General features: G+C 39.7%; 1 protein-coding gene across 6 annotated transcripts in view; it reads left to right on the top strand.

Moving 5' to 3' along the window:
* CDK14 (cyclin dependent kinase 14) overlaps positions 1–16,552 on the top strand; it is a 328,023-nt gene that overhangs the window by 79,529 nt on the left and 231,942 nt on the right. For all 6 annotated transcript variants that reach the window (XR_010609906.1, XM_065666401.1, XM_065666400.1 and 3 more), the window contains exon 3: positions 16,195–16,440. Coding sequence is in view for 5 of the 6 variants with exons in the window: in XM_065666400.1 (XP_065522472.1) it covers positions 16,195–16,440 (246 nt within the window). In the remaining variant the exon portion in view is untranslated. The remainder of the gene's footprint in view (positions 1–16,194; positions 16,441–16,552) is intronic.

Raw genomic sequence — 16,552 nt, 5'->3', positions numbered from 1 at the left:
GCCCTTAAAGGTCATAGGAGCAGCCAAGCAGATCCAGACAACTTTGCTGGGGTTACTTCTGTTCAAAGTCTCCGCAAGGCAAAAATATTCAGCTGTCGGGCAGTGTTATATATTTGTAAATTTTTTGTAAATTGGGTTTGATCATACTAGTGTTAATTTTTCCTAAATGTTTCAGGTACTGATACAACGATGATTACAGCTTACAAACCATGTTGAAATGGAGTAGAGTAGCCTAGCAAACACGAATTGAAACAACAGAGAGACTGTGATACCAGTGCTCCAAAGCCTGTTTCCGAGCTCAAGAAAAATGTAGCTGGTGTTCTTAATTCTGGAAGAACAGGCTAAGTATTATGTTTTCTGAGCCTGAGTTCCTATAGGTAGGCCCATACAGGCTTTCAACATCTTTGATTAGGTTTTTCTTTTGGTACCATGGCAGGAAGGTACATGAATGAAAAATTAGTTAGTTAATGAACAGACTCTTAGGGACTTTTATCTTTTTTAATCCTGCTGTCACAATGTTAATGTCAGAACAACTTCTCCCAGCAGCAGGTCCATCAGTCATGAGGTGCTTCTTCCATGTACATGATGACTTTTGGGTTTTGGTGTAGTTCGGTAAATACCTTTCTGTGACTACTTTCTGCTTTTGAGATAAGTGTATTGTATGTTGCCATAATTATTGATTATATGCATCTCTTTTGCATGTGGCATATTTTTCACTGATATCTTCAATTCTACTCCCTGATTTAAAACTACGTATTATTCTGGATTTAGCAATTTAGCAAAAAACAAGTAGTGAAATAGTAACTTAGCATAGCGCTGGATGTTGAATTCGGGGGAGTGAATTTGAATTTCTACTGTAAGGTTTTTGAATCAACAGCATGAACAGATAATTTTTCCACTGTGAAAGTATCTTTGAGACTTCTCCCCCTATTGCTGGTGAACTGAAGCAGTATTGTGATTCTGCACTTTTGCTTGTCATATTCCTGATTGTCTTTGTCTGAAGTTCCTGTGCAAGTTCTGGACTAGCTCACAGAGGATGCAGAAGCAAGGAGTTTTATGTCTTACTGTTACACAAGCTGCTGGTGTGCCAGCCAAAAATGGTGTGAAAAGTGTGGGAGGAGATTTTTGATTTATTTTGTAAAAATTTTCAGAATTTATTACTGAATTTGGAGAAGTTAATGCTGCAGTAGAACTTGCTATCTCATTCTGCTGCTGTTGCAGCTTCTGGTTGGAAAAGATTTGTGATAAACTTCAGCTAGATGTTAGTAGCAAACATCAGCAAGCGAGCTTTTGACCTAGTCTGTATAGTTGTATCCTGGAAATTGTATAGAATTAATGTCACTTATATTTCAGTTTTGCTGTGTCGGATGTTTGTAATTTAATATTAAATGGCATAGAGCTTACCTGAAGAGGAAAATACAGAATGTTGCCAAGTTAGCAGCGAGGAAATAAAGCCAGTAGGAAAAAGCATAGTGCCTGTTTATTGTGAAAGATCAGCTTAATTTAATTCATTTCTGATACTTTTTGGTGTAAAGGCTTAGTAAGTTTGAATATGTTCTCTCCCAGTTTCTTAAATCTTTGTGTAAATGCAAAGAAAATGTATTTAAACCTGTAGGGAATATGTGTAAAATACGCTTTCTTAGACTTCCCTCTAAATAGTGGGGTTTTTAACGAACAAATAGGTTCTATTTTTAAATATTGCCATAGAAATGTTATTTTAATGTCATGCAGAAGAGTTGTCTTGAAAAGTTCTATAGTTGAGTGTGATTGATTTTGCTGCTGCCTGGGAAAGTGGTGGAATCACCACCCATAACTTTCAACATGGCAAGGATTACCTGTATTTGGCAAAGTAGTCCAGATGCATAAAATTACATAACTAAAAATATGATTATACTGCTGGTAGGCAGCCATGCAGGAAAAGGCATGCAAAATACCTGCGGTCAGTCTCAGGTTTGTGAAGTATTTTCATGAGAAACTTAAGGTACTGTAAGGATGGAGGACTTACCCGGATGTTCTAACTTTAATGATAGATATGATTTTTGACAATTTGAGTCTTGGGATTTGTTGTTAAAAGTGATTCAAGATGAACTCACAGCTTTGGAGGTGCGAATTCACCAACTGCATAAGTCTTGGCTGTTTTGTACTGTTACAGCTTTTTCTTTAGAATTGATTTTAAGCACAGTCAGAAGTCTAATGCAACACATCTTTTTGCTTGAACGCATCAAAGCAACAGCAGTGATTTTCACTTCTCTGTCAAAATACACAGTTTTCTGAAAATTAAGCATTAACTCTGTGCTGTTCAGAAAATTCTTGGTTTAAAATTACAGTTGTCCTTATGATGATCTCTCCTCACTATCAGTTTAAAACGTCTCCGTTTTAGGTTTTATGCATCTTTGCGAGAAAAGATATACTGGAGTGTTCTTCATATTCTGAGTCAGGAGACATAGAATCAGCTAGGGTTGGAAAAGATCTTTAAGATCATCAAGTCCAACCATTATGGTATGCTTGCAGGAGTCCTGCCATTTTTTTTTTTCAGTGTAGCACATTACATAATGAGAAGCAAGTTTTATCATGCTTCCTTGCACCTTTTTGCTTTGAAACGTATTGTGCTACTGCAAGTCTGGCAAACCTGCAGTAGCTGCTAGAAAATTCCCCGAAGACTTTTCATTCAATTTTTATAGAATTCTGTAGCCAGGTCATTTATCTGAGGAGAAAGAAAGGAAGAAAGGAAAAAAAGAAAAGAGGTTAGGTATATATGAGATCCAAACACAGATAAGGACTCTCTTCATTTAATTGTGAAGCTGGACTTGTCATCCTTGTCTGAACTCTCAAACTTCCAGGAAAGACAATGGCAGAAGGGTTGTGGATGGCTGTTTTTAAGATTTCTGGGAGACTGAGTTGGAGTATAGGTTATTCAAATCTCTGTATAATACTTGCACAAGAGAATAATGACGAAGTTGTAGCTCTTTTTCTGCCTATACCTTTATACTGTGCCGATTTCATAGAGGATACCTTGTCAAATTCAGTGGTTTGAAAGATAACATGTAAGGCAGCAGATCTGGAATTGCTCAGCGAGCTTGTCTTTCCTTGTGACATTGATCTGCCTTGGAAGCTATATTTCTCAAGCTGTAGGTTGTTGAGTTCAGGGATAAAGCACCTCAAAGGAGATTTCTTTCTTGGTAGTAGAATGAAACTTTGAAATGCATTAGCAGAATTAAGTAAAGAACTCTCATTACCTAGTTTTTCACTTTAGCAAAATAAAGGTAGTAAGACAGGAATTTTGAAAGAGAAGGAAGGAAGGAAAGAAATAAAAATGCAGAAAAGAGGGAGGGGAATGAAGTAAATTGTTGTGTGTTTGTTTGGCTTTTTTAATGAAGGAATTGGTCTGAATGAAGGAAGAAGAGCCAAGCTAATTTACCTTTCTAGTCTGGAATTATTTCTCAGGAAGCACTTCCTAAGGGTCTACTGAAGATACAGTGAGACTCCCATTGATTTGTAAAGGGTGGTACAGCATACTGCTTCAGTGTGGTGAACATTGTTGTCATGCCTGACAGAAGGTGGTTGTAAAACTTCCGCCTGCAAATGTAAGTATTTCGCAAAGGTGATTATGTAACCTGCCCCTTTCCTCTTTTCTTTTTATAAGAAAAGTGTGCTTCAGCAGATATCTGAAGGTTGGTCTCGAGTTCTTAAAGTATCCTGTCTGACTTTTCAGTCTGAAACAGACTCTCTGGTTCATTGTAATTATAAACTAAGTTTTTATCTCATCACATCTCATTGCTTTCATCTTACTTCAGTCTTGCCAGATAAAAGAATTTAGTTGACTTCTCAACTGAGTAGTTGGCCTTAAGTCTTTCAGTATCAGTTGCATGGCCAGACCTGACCAATAGTAGTAGCTTTGTTGCAGTCCCTGCTTGTAGGAGAACAGCTCTTGTTTTAGAAGCACTTGATGATAACTGTGAAGAAATCAGGAGACTTGCCATGGGTAAGCGAAGGAGCCTAAAGGAACTAAATAGAACCTATTTTCAAGGCATTGAGTTGTTTGCCATTTATTTTCTTAAAAACCTTACCAACAGCCTTAGAGTTTAGCAAGAATAGGCATTTTGCTGTCAAGTCTCTCAAGATTTCTCACACTTGAACATGGCAGTGGGAAGACTTACTGCATTTATGGGTAAGTCTTTGGTAACTTCATGATCAGAGGGAGTGTTGGAGGCTAGCATAAAATTATAATTGAGAATGGCTTAATATAATGTTCATACAAAACTACTAATAATGCACTTATGGAAAGAAAACTGTATAAACTTGTACTGGCACATGTAGCCATCTGTTGGAGCAGGAGGCTGATACGGGAAAGGGCTTGAAAATAATTTTTTTTAATCTTTATTTTTAAATACTGTTCATATGGTTACAGAGAGGGATAGACAACAGATACAAATGGGTAACTAAGTAAAAGAGTGTAGAAACCACCTGTCACAGTTTCATGGGAGAATGTTTATGTTCAGACACTCTTCTCCCGGCTTTGCTGGTTACCAAGGAGTTGCATTGTGCCTGGTATTGGTAGCCGCCTCTCCCACACCAGCACCTCCGCTGATCTGCTCCTGTGTCCTCCTGCTTGGTCTATTGGAGGAATGATCCTCCTGCTTTTGGATGCAAGTCTTGAACCAGGTTAATGGAAGCAGCAGCTTGGCTGTAATAGGAAGAGAAGCTTGAATGCTGTATGATATACCACTTTGTGGCAAACCTGAGTGTAAAAAGGAAGAATTTATTAACCAGGCTTTATTGCGAACACAGTTACTGTCTCTTTGGACGTAAGTACAGAAATAGAGCAAAATGCCCCTTTAGATCAGCGCTGTTGAGTTTCTGTCTCTTTTCATGTACGCTACAGGCTGTCAGGACTTCTGCATGACCTTTATCTGAGACCCTGTCCTTAGGTGACTCCTCCTGAAAACCGTTGTCACAGAACAGGATATTGCTTTGGGGGCATATGTAGGCTCTTATATACCTAAAATCTAATTTGTGTTCTCTTTAAAATCAGACCTTTTTTTCTGGTGAGGAAAGGAACATCAACTTCAGTGAACTGAAAACTCACTTTTCTGAAGTTGGGCTGTGCTATGAGCGTGAAAAAAATACTAATTTTAGAAATGCTCAGCTCCACCTTGCTGTGTCCAAGGCGCATATGGTGGTGTGCAGTAGTTCCTGAACTGCAGGACTGTGCCTGATTCAAGAAAATGTGTTCATATTTAGGTACCAATTTAGCAGAATAAATATATGCTGTATTGCAGGTCTGGTGAGGGGAGTGGTGTGAGAGGAAAGAGTTGTATAAGCAATGTCCATAATAACTTGCTGTATAAAACTTTATTTTTCCTTGGTTCAGATGTTTGAACTTCTTTTCAAAATTGTATGATCTTGGGATTCCTACTCCAGATCTCATCAGTTGGCCTATCTGTGCGAGTGACTGGTTTCTCACTTGGCAATTCACCACGGACATTTAATCTGCTCATGGAGTTCAGTGTTTCAGACAAACACAGAGAATTAATATCAGAGCTTCCAGTTCAAAAATTCTTCCATCTGGCACTTCAGTGACCTTTTTGTATTTGCCTTCCATATGACAGAGACAGTTGGCTTAACATCAGCTTCGATTTCAGAAATAAAACATCCATTTTTGGAGAGTGCCTTTGAAATGGGCTGTGAGAGATGTATGAGTAAGTTTGTGCTAGATACAGAAAGGAGCATATCCCCGAATACTATTTTCAGTCTCTGAGCTCTATTTTCAATTGCATTTGTTAGTTGATAGCTAGCTTTGCTAGTAATCTCTGTATCCAAATAAAGTTCAACAAATACTACCCAAGAATGTGAATTACAGTTCTGGGACACAGCTGATCCTGTTACCCCTGGAGGTTACCAGAGGGCAAACAACAAGCCATCAGGACAGGAGAAGAAATGTCTTAATTTACAGTTATTTTTAACTCACATATTTCCTCCGTCCCTCTCTGACAGTTACTCTATTTCTTGTCCTTTGGTTCCCCCCTCACTCCCCTTTATTTTTTTTGTCTCACGCAAGCTCTCTTCCGGCTCCGTTTAGCTGTGCCCATCAAATGTTCAAACCAAAGTGCTAGTGATTGCAGGGAAGGGTGAGTGTTGAAGGACCTCTTTCAAATTTGGGTGTGATTGCAGTAGTAGGTCTGGTATGAACTCGCTGGTGATGTCATGCAGCATTACATGCTCTACTTCCCCTTTCACAATTTTATTCGCTCCCTTACCTCATCGCTTGTTCTTCCTTGATCTTTTCCCAGACTGTAGCTTTCTCACCAATTGAACTCTCTTCCTGAACTGTTCGTGTTTCTGCTTGTGAATGCAGCAGTCTTTTGCTGACCCTATCTTCTCAGGAGAGAAAAGAAAGAGCTGCCCTACTGCTTTGCTCTGCAATGAGAATGATTCTCCAGATAGCTGCGTTTTTATTTTAGACAAAGTTGCTTATAATACTCCAGAACATTTGCAAATTGTGTTTTATGAGTAACAAATGTCAAATTCCAGTGCTGCCAGAATCTACAGATAACTTGTGCAGTTCTCAATTGTCATGGTACCGAAGCACAGTAGAAAATAACATGCATATAGAAGGTAATGGAAAGTCATATCCAGATAGATAGGATTTTTCTTCAGTGAAAATTTATGTTGGCCTTATGCTCTCAACAGTTCAGGTGCTGGGTTAGTAGTTACTTGACTGTTTATGATTTTTTCTTTATATCTCTATCAGCTAAATACAAGTGCTAAGTCTCATTCTCTGTAATAATGAGATTGTTGTGCTACCTTCCAGAGGGCTTTGGCTTTACAAATTATGATCTATATCTTCATAACATTTCACTTTAAAAAGCCCAAGTGCTTTACAAAGTTAATTAGTGCTCTCACTTTCTGCTTGTGATAGGGGCAGGATCATTATTATGAACAGAAAAATGGGATTGTGGAGAGGTTAAGTGACTTCCTTACTTCAAGTGACTCAGTAGTTTTATTTTTGCTCAGTGAGTGCTAAATCTTGGGTTTCCAGGTATCAGGTACTTTTCCTGCTGCTTCCAGAATGGTACAAATGGGGGGAATTCCGATGTTTTCTTCTGATTTTTCAGTAAGAATTTTGCATGTTCACTCTGTTATTTAGCCAACTCACCACTTTTTACTAAGATGTACACAGTAACAATGAGTGGTAGAGAGTTGTAGATGGGTCTATAGGTAATGGATGACGAAACACTGGTAGGATGTTAAACGCAGAAATTAAAAAGCAGATATAATGCATCTTCCTGAAAGATGTGAAGAAGTTCAGAGTAGTTTACACGATAAAAACATTTTTAGGTTTTTTCTTCTGTGTGGTAGAATGTTTGGTCTATCATGCCAAAGTTGATGGTTCTTTGTTACTGAGGATATTTTTATTAATCTGAATAAATTCCACTGATACAGGGCAGGACTTTTACTAAGTACCTTAACAGATGATAAATTCAGGGGACATTCATGACTGTTTTAAAATTCATGAACCATAAGAGCTATAAAAATTAGTAACTTAAGTGATCACTCTTAACTCTTTAAATGCTATGTTACTTGAAACAGTAAATTAATTAATCCAGCAATCTTTAATTCTAAAAATCCTGTTTGTTTAGGATCTCTTAATTTTGCTGACAGTGATGAAGTAAAAGAAATCTTGCACTGAAACTGTTATTACAATAACTAGATTTGATAAAAATATGGTTATTTTGTTCTTTTCGGGTTTTTTTACATCAATCCCAGATGCAGATTAAGGAGTATTGCTTGAAATGCTATAAGGTGATTCAGAAAGACGTCTTTATTTAGAAATGGTTCCATGAATGGTTATACTGATTTTCATTTGTTTAATGGGGCTTATTATGGACTTCACACATGGAGTAAAAATACAGTTCTTGTGATTTGAGTCTCAACTTCAGCAGTAGTCTTTATGGGAACAAACCAGTTATTTGCAAACATTGTCTTGAGATATGATAAATACTGTGATGTTAGGATGGGGGTTGTAAGGAATTGTGGCTCAGAAATACAGTTCTCGTGATTTGAGTCTCTTGACTTCAGCAGTAGTCTTTATATTCAAGGATCACCTGCTACAAGCTCAGGAGTGCTGCATCCCAACTAGAAGGAAGTGCGGCAGGAGGGCCAGGAGACCTCCTTGGATGGATAAGGAGCTGCTGAGGAAAATTCAAAGGAAAAAAGAGGCTTATAAAAAATGGAAGCAAGGACAGGCGGCCTGGGTAGAGCACAGGGATGTTGTCCGGGAAGCTAGGGACCAGGTTAGGAAGGCTAAGGCCCAGTTAGAATTAAACCTAGCCAGGGATGTTAAAGATAACAGGAAGGGATTCTACAGGTACGTAGCAAACAAAAAACAGACTAGGGACAACATAGGCCCCCTGAGGAAGCTCTCGGGAGAACTGGCTACACAGGATTTGGAGAAGGCTGAGGTTCTGAATGACTTCTTTGCCTCGGTCTTCACTGGCAAAGGCTCTGACTGCACCACCCAGTTCTTAGGAAGTAGACACAGGGACTGTGAGAATGAAGACCTTGGGCCCACTGTAGGAGAGGATCTGGTTCGAGACCATCTTCAAAATCTGAACGTGCACAAGTCCATGGGACCTGATGAAATCCATCCGCGGGTCCTGAAGGAGCTGGCGAATGAAGTTGCTAAGCCACTGGCCATCATATTTGAAAAATCATGGCAGTCAGGTAAAGTTCCCAACGACTGGAAAAAGGGAAATATAACCCCCATTTTCAAGAAGGGGAAAGTGGAAGACCCGGGGAATTACAGACCAGTCAGTCTCACCTCTGTGCCTGGTAAAATCTTGGAGCACATTCTCCTGGACCCCATGCTAAGGCACATGAAAAACAGCAAGGTGCTTGGTGACAGCCAGCATGGCTTCACTAAGGGGAAATCCTGCCTGACCAATTTGGTGGCCTTCTATGATGGGGCTACAGAACTGATGGAGAAGGGTAAAGCAGTTGATGTCATCTACCTGGACTTGTGCAAAGCGTTTGACACTGTCCCACACAACATCCTTCTCTCTAAATTGGGGAGATATCAATTTGATGGATGGACCACTCGGTGGATAAAGAACTGGCTGGATGGCCGCACACAAAGAGTTGTGGTCAGTGGCTCAATGTCTGGCTGGAGGCCAGTAACGAGTGGTGTCCCTCAGGGATCGGTGTTGGGACCAGTCTTGTTTAACGTCTTCATCGCTGACATGGACAGTGAGATTGAGTGTGCCCTCAGCAAGTTTGCCGATGACACCAAGCTGTGTGGTTCGGTTGATATGCTGGAGGGAAGGGATGCCGTCCAGAGGGACCTTGACACGCTTGTGAGGTGGGCTGATGCCAACCTTATGAAGTTCAACCATGCCAAGTGCAAGGTCCTACACCTGGGTCGGAGCAATCCCAGGCACAGCTGCAGATTGGGCAAAGAAGAGATTCAGAGCGGCCCTGCAGAGAAGGAGTTGGGGGTGCTGGTCGATGAGAAAATGAACATGAGCCAGCTTCAGTGTGCGTTCGCAGCCCAGAAAGCCAACCGTATCCTGGGCTGCATCAAAAGGAGCATGACCAACAGGTCGAAGGAGGTGATCCTGCCCCTCTGCTCTGCTCTTGTGAGACCTCACCTGGAGTATTGTGTGCAGTTCTGGTGTCCTCAACATAAAAAGGACATGGAACTGCTGGAACAAGTCCAGAGGAGGGCCACGAGGATGATCAGGGGACTGGAGCACCTCCCGTATGAAGACAGGCTGAGGAAGTTGGGGCTGTTCAGCCTGGAGAAGAGAAGGCTGCATGGAGACCTCATAGCAGCCTTCCAGTACCTGAAGGGGGCCTATAGGGATGCTGTGGAGGGACTCTTCGTCAGGGACTGTAGTGACAGGACAAGGGGTAACGGGTTAAAACTTAAACAGGGGAAGTTTAAATTGGATATAAGGAGGAAATTCTTTCCTGTTAGGGTGGTGAGGCACTGGAATGGGTTGCCCAGGGAGGTTGTGAGTGCTCCCTCCCTGGCGGTGTTCAAGGCCAGGTTGAACAGAGCCTTGTGTGACGTGGTTTAGTGTGAGGTGTCGCTGTCCATGGCAGGTGGGTTGGAACTAGATGATCTTGAGGTCCTTTCCAACCCTAACTATTCTATGATTCTATGGGAACAAATCAGTTATTTGCAAACATTGTCTTGAGATATGATAAATACTGTGATGTTAGGATGAGGGTTGTAAGGAATTGTGGCTCAGAAATACAGTTCTCGTGATTTGAGTCTCTTCAGCAGTAGTCTTTATGGGAACAAATCAGTTGTTTGCAAACATTGTCTTGAGCTATGATAAATACTGTGATGTTAGGATGGGGGTTGTAAGGAATTGTGGCTCAGTGGTCCATAGTGATGTAATGGTGACTAAGCCTGTTTATCAGAAAGTGGTGTTGGGATCTTCTCAGATTGTGAGACTGGGTAGGATAAAAGGGGAAAAAAACACTGTCCCAGCTCTTCTGTTGTCTGTCGTGCATTGTCTTCCGATTCTGATCAGCAAGTAAGAAAGCTGCAAAGTTTACTCTCGATTATGCTCTTTTGTGGTTCTAAGATTTGTAACTTTGAAGTGTCCTTTCTGTAATGTTCTCAGTGTGTGGTAATGGTTCTTTTTACTTCAAATAACTAAAAAGCACATAGAGAAACACTAGAATAACTTTTAATGCCAAATGCGCTAACTTTTGTGGGGTTGCTTTTATTTTGAATTACATTGGATTAATCTGTGATAGCTCAAGTAATGTTGCAATTACATGAATATTCTGATTTTCTAGATAAATCCTCCTTTTGCTATTTCCTTCAAAAGCAGAGAAGAGCTCTTTATGAACTGCAAAGTGGCTGTTTGTGCTGAAGGTTTTAAGTGGCAAAATTACTTCTGTCTCATCATCTCTCTTTTTGACATACCTTTTTAGTTGAGACTGAATAAACAATTATGGAAAAAATTAAAAAGTGAGTGTATTTAAGTCATCAGATGTGAAGACTGTATGAGATACCAGTGGTTGCTCTGGTGACTGCTTGGTATATTGGTGTATTGTATGTCAGCAGAGTGTGAAGCAACTTGGGGAAATACACTTGTGTATTTAACATTACTGCATTACTGTCTTTATGTTCATGGAGAGGTACTTCTTCTGGACCCTACCTGGGATGACAAGCATCTTTTCTCCAAGGCTGGGGTGGGGGACTCTCAACTACTACTACTGTTACCACATCGGGTAGGAACAGTCATTGTTATTTTCAGATTAAATCCTTTCCTATGAAGACACCAAGTCGCTGGACAGTTTCTTAGTGCTGCTTTGGAAGTGCTTTTCCAGACAGTAATTTCAAACACAAAACCCCCCATGTTTCTGTAGGACTACTCTGTTCTCTGGAGAAGTGCAAGACTGTCTAAGGGAGACTGGGTGTTGGAGTCTAGTTGCGGTTTTCCAGGACTTTCACCTTGGAATCAAAGCAGAGACTTGGGGAATGTATGCCCTACATGTAAAGTTCTCTTGTGGATATGCATGCAATGCATGCAAACCATTGCCATGGTTTTGTTTTGCCTTTTTCATGTAGGAAAAAAAAAGAAAAGATTTTAATCATCTGTCCCTTGTCCCTTCCCATCTGTCACTGCATTCTCCAACATCTGTTTTTCAGCATGATTCTCTGAGGTACTGCTGTTGGGGTTCCTGCCAGGTGGGAACTTAAGTGGCAGAAAGCAGCCATACCCTCTCTTAAATTTCATATCTGGGGCCACCTAAATGACCAAGTCAGAGGTGGTGAATTGGCCAGTGACTTCCTTGAGCCTTTACCCTCTGACATGAAGTTTGGAAGGATGGTAATGTCCGCTTGCACAATCCTTACATGACAGGTTTTTACTGTGTTGCCTGTTCCACTTGTAATAATCTGTTGTTTTAAATGTATTGATTGGCCTAGTTTTAAATCTTGTTTATTATAAAGGAGAAAGCATAAACAAAGATCCTCTGCTCTCCATATAAGATCTCCTGTCAGAAATACCTCTTCTGAAAGTGGTAACTGTGATTTCATTGCACCACTTTCAAAAGCCAGATAGTTTCTGAAATAGTTTGTGCTTCTGAAAGTTAAGCTTTGAATGCAGGTTGTGGTGGGAGAATGGCAGTAACTCCTGAAGGCTAAAGAATCACTCAAAGTGTTGACATACCTGAGTGTTTACTTGTATGATGAATTTTGTTAAAGAAGCAATAATTAAAAGTGCTTTATGGCTCATACTGTTTGCTAGACAGAAGTTTCTTTAAATGGGTATCACCTTCATGCTGGAAAGTTCTTGGCCTCCTCTTTTTCTTGATTGCATTTTATAAAGCATAATTGTCATGTCGTTAGTTGAGAAACCAAGATATCACCTGTGTTGTGTCTACATGCATTTGAGGTAAGAATCTGTAATAGTAAAGGTGCCATTAATCACATTGTCATATAGCAACAGTTTTAGACCGTGGTGGCATTTACAGCATCTCAATGAGTGTCTGGGCTCCACTGTCTTAAGCACAGCATCACATAGATTTATAGAGCTAGGGCAAGGAGGGGTGATGAATTACACAGATTGACTTCCTATATGTCATGAGCTGTTAAACTTGTTTAACTTATTATTTTATTTGCTCTGGTAACTGTAGAGAAAGCACATATTCAACAAAAACATCTAGTTTTAAGGGTGTACTGGCAAGAGATAATTTCCACTACTTTCTGAATTGTGATTTTCAGTGGAGTGCATGAAGGTTGTTCTGTGCGTAGAATTAGTAAAATAATAGCCCCCACTCTGAAGAACCTATGGCTTATATAAATAAAAGAGATGAAAAGGGGCAAAAAGAAAAGTCCTGTCTTAGAGATGGCAAAATTCTGACTAGCCCAGAGTATCAAATAGGAGCATCTAGAAGGGGCTGAAGATGAACCTGTGTCCTTTGTGACAAATACTACGCTTTAACTGAAAAATGGTCCTTACTCTTACACAAAAAGAAAGCTGAAAATAAGAGAGTGGGTTCGTCTTCTCCTCACTGCCATCAAGGAACTTGCAGGTGGTGAGCAGTGGTTTACCGATCTAAAAGCTTCTGTTGCTAAGTATTTGTGTATATCATTTGAGAGGCTGAAATTCATAAGAATCCCTTTTGCTATACAGTAAAGAAAAATGATACTTAAAAGGCTGAATTAGTGTGATAGAAAAATTCAAACTTCCTGAAAGTGATCTGGTCTTGATGGTGAAATCTAAGATCATTTGTATGCTCAGGCAGACCTTCAAAATACATTGTGCATCAGTCTTTCTCAGTACACTGTTGCTTTGTTGCATGGTAAGTTACTATAGAGTAATTTCTAGCATTAGCTTTAGCACAGGAGTGTCATATCAGCATGCCCACTGCACAGCGGCAAAGGCAAGGGTATTGTGGTAGCTTAGCTCTTGCTGATAGAGGGAAACCTGAAATTACCACCGAGTTTACTGCAACCTTAAGCTGTATTTTAGACCTGCTCCTTTCAGATTTCACAGAGCTGAGTTTCAGCACAAAGTTGGGCTTGACCTGTCAATGACAATGTAAAACAACTGCTTAAATATTGTTTATCTTCAGAGTTTTATAGACAGGGCAGACAGATTGGAAATGTGTACACTCAACAACAACATAAGGTCAGCTCTCTTGCCTGTGGTCAGTGGTCATTTGGGAAGAATATTTTATTTCTGCTAGGGAACTATTGATGTAGGTGAGAGAGAAGCTATGAATGAAACCCTTTGCCAGCACTGGCAGGACAAGCTGCAGAGCACACACAGGAGCATGGGGAGCAGCCCCTGCTTTTGCACTTCTCTGCAGTGTTCAGTCTTTTCCTCTAGTGATGCTGGTGTTTAGCCTGTGCATCCACTGCTTGACATCTGAGTGGGGGCCTGCTGTACATCTTGGTTTTGGTCATTAGAAGATGATTGTGGGATTTTCATCCTACTGCAGATTCAGTCAAGTCACCTGAAGGTTGAAGTGTCTTCCTTCAATATCTAAATCCAAACTCTTACTGCTTCCAGTAGAGATGATCAATAGCATGTCTTGCATTTTCAAATGCAATGCTTGCTTGGCCCACGTTAGAGCTAGACATGGGGATTTTCCAGTTTAAAAAGAAACTAGAAGCAGCACTCTTATAGTTTGTTTATAACTGTGGATTCCAATCATTTTAACTGGCTACAAGTGGCCTTTGATAATTTGAAAGGAAGCCAAGTATAGCTTTTTAATCTTTTCTCCCTATGTCCTGCCCCTGTTTTCTAGATCATAGCCTTTCATAGGCTGGGTAATACTTACTGATTTATTTGCATCCATGTTGATTAAGTGAAAATGAAAGCTCTGCTATTTTAATAATAATTTCAGCTTACATTATGTTAAAACATCTTTGTTAGTAGAAGGCATTGTACGAACATGGATCTGGAGACAGTGGGACGTATGTGGGTGCATGTCTGTGCATATAAGTTGTTTTAGGGAAAAGAAGCCAATTAATTTTACACGAAAGCTAATTAAAAATTCTTTGTGCACCATTTCTTTATCTTTTCTCTCTGAAGTAATAGACCAAAATTACATAATTGCCTTCATTTTGGCCTGAGAGGGAATGAAGGGGGGCTGTTCCTTTTCTCAGTTAAATGCTGGTTAAAATTTAGTCTTAGGAAAACCACTTTAATGAGAAGAAATGTGAGCCCTTGTAAAGCTAGTGATGTCCTTCATTAGAGTTGACCTGGTCTATGATTGTTTGGCCAGATGGCACTGTGCGGGAAATGTACTTTAAATTTTTAATGCGCAAAAGAAATCTTTCATCTACTGTTACAGTGGATCATCAAACCCTCAAAACGTAGAAACCATGAGATGCAGTCACCCAGAATTTCTAGAAACAGTTGAAGTAAGTTCGATATCAAGGCACAGAATTCCTCCAGGGGAATGGCAAAGAATAATTTATTGAAGATGCTTGTATTGGATACACTTTGTGTTATGGGGGAGGAGTCCTGATTAAATGGTAATGGTAAACAGTTCTTTTTCTTATTTGATATTAACTGTTTTATGACAGCAAGTGTTCCAAAATGCTTTGATTGTAGGTGTTTGGATGGAACATCGTGCTTCTTTCATTTTATGTATGTGAACAATACAGTTGATAGTAAATTAACACTGTCTATCCTTAAATACTTGCAAACATTATGGAAAAAGTACATTTCAGATTCTTTTGATTTGCCTTATGATTTAAGGAGCCTCTTGGGACTGCCTGCATCACACTTCGTAGCTTTCCCTGTAGCCTGAAGGCTAAAATTATTTCTTTTCTTCCCAAGTAAAAGTTGAGTCTCTTATGGGTGAAAACAGAGGCTGAGGCCTTGAATACAACCCCCCACCAACTATGCAGTTTAAAAATAATATCTTATATGTTGGAATGTATTAAAATTAAGAACCGAAATGTACATGACTGCAGTATATAAACTCACTCATTTAGTTCTTTCGAACTAGCAATAGCATACTTTGGTATCTCAAGCAGCCAGTTGCAGTCTTTGAGGCTTGTCAGAGTCATACCTCACAGTAACAAAGAACTGAACTTCTGTGCTTTAGTGTGTCATTAAGCTGCAGTCTAACGTTTCAGTGCCTGTGAATTGATTTACTTGTTTGCTTTTCTGAGATGTATAGTGATAATAATAATAATAATAATATTTTATAAGCATTATTTAAAAATACAGTAATATACCGGTATTGGATCTTTGGCAGGCCAGCACTGAAGTGTGCACACAAACTACCATCATTTATTTTAGTTTAGTCTCATCCAATTTTAAATAAATGGAAATCAATACTGCTTGCGAGTATCAGTAGCTAGCTTGGAGAAAGAGATGAAGCGGTAAGACCACATTGTACAAAAAACCACAATGTATGAATTCTATGCACATTCCTCTTTTGTCTTTCTTTTTCAGGATCTTTTAGTATACTTTGCAAAGATAGGCTTTTTATTGTTATGACTGTGGTGCGTGTCCCCTATGTATAATGCATCCCTATGTAAAATGTATGTGTTGTTTGCAATTTTAATGTAGAAACAGAAAGTGAATGCTTCTGAAGTCGAATGCCTTTTTGATGCTGGCTGATGTATTGACGTGGACTTTAAGCCTTGGATTGACATGGACTTTAAGCCTGTTAGAGGCAATGAATGCTCTTTTTTCCTTTCAGATATGTGTCACAAAGATGTCTACACGGAACTGCCAGGGAATGGATTCAGTGATCAAACCTCTGGATACAATTCCTGAAGATAAAAAGGTCCGGGTTCAGAGGACACAAAGTAGTTTTGATCCATTTGAGAAACCAGCTAATCAAGTGAAGAGGGTTCATTCGGAGAACAACGCGTGCATTAACTTCAAAACTTCATCTGCAGGAAAGGAATCACCTAAAGTCAGGCGGCATTCCAGCCCCAGCTCTGTAAGTGCACAGTCCTCACACCTGCGCACGTACCACATGGTGGAATTAATAACACTAGAGAAACATTTTCTTGTTTAGGAAGGAACTGATTACTTGGAAACAAACCAAAAAA

The sequence above is a fragment of the Lathamus discolor genome, chromosome 2 (assembly GCF_037157495.1).
Source record: "Lathamus discolor isolate bLatDis1 chromosome 2, bLatDis1.hap1, whole genome shotgun sequence".
NCBI lineage: Eukaryota > Metazoa > Chordata > Aves > Psittaciformes > Psittacidae > Lathamus > Lathamus discolor.
Note: the sequence above shows the minus strand (reverse complement) of the source record. Positions and strands in the feature narration are given on the sequence as shown.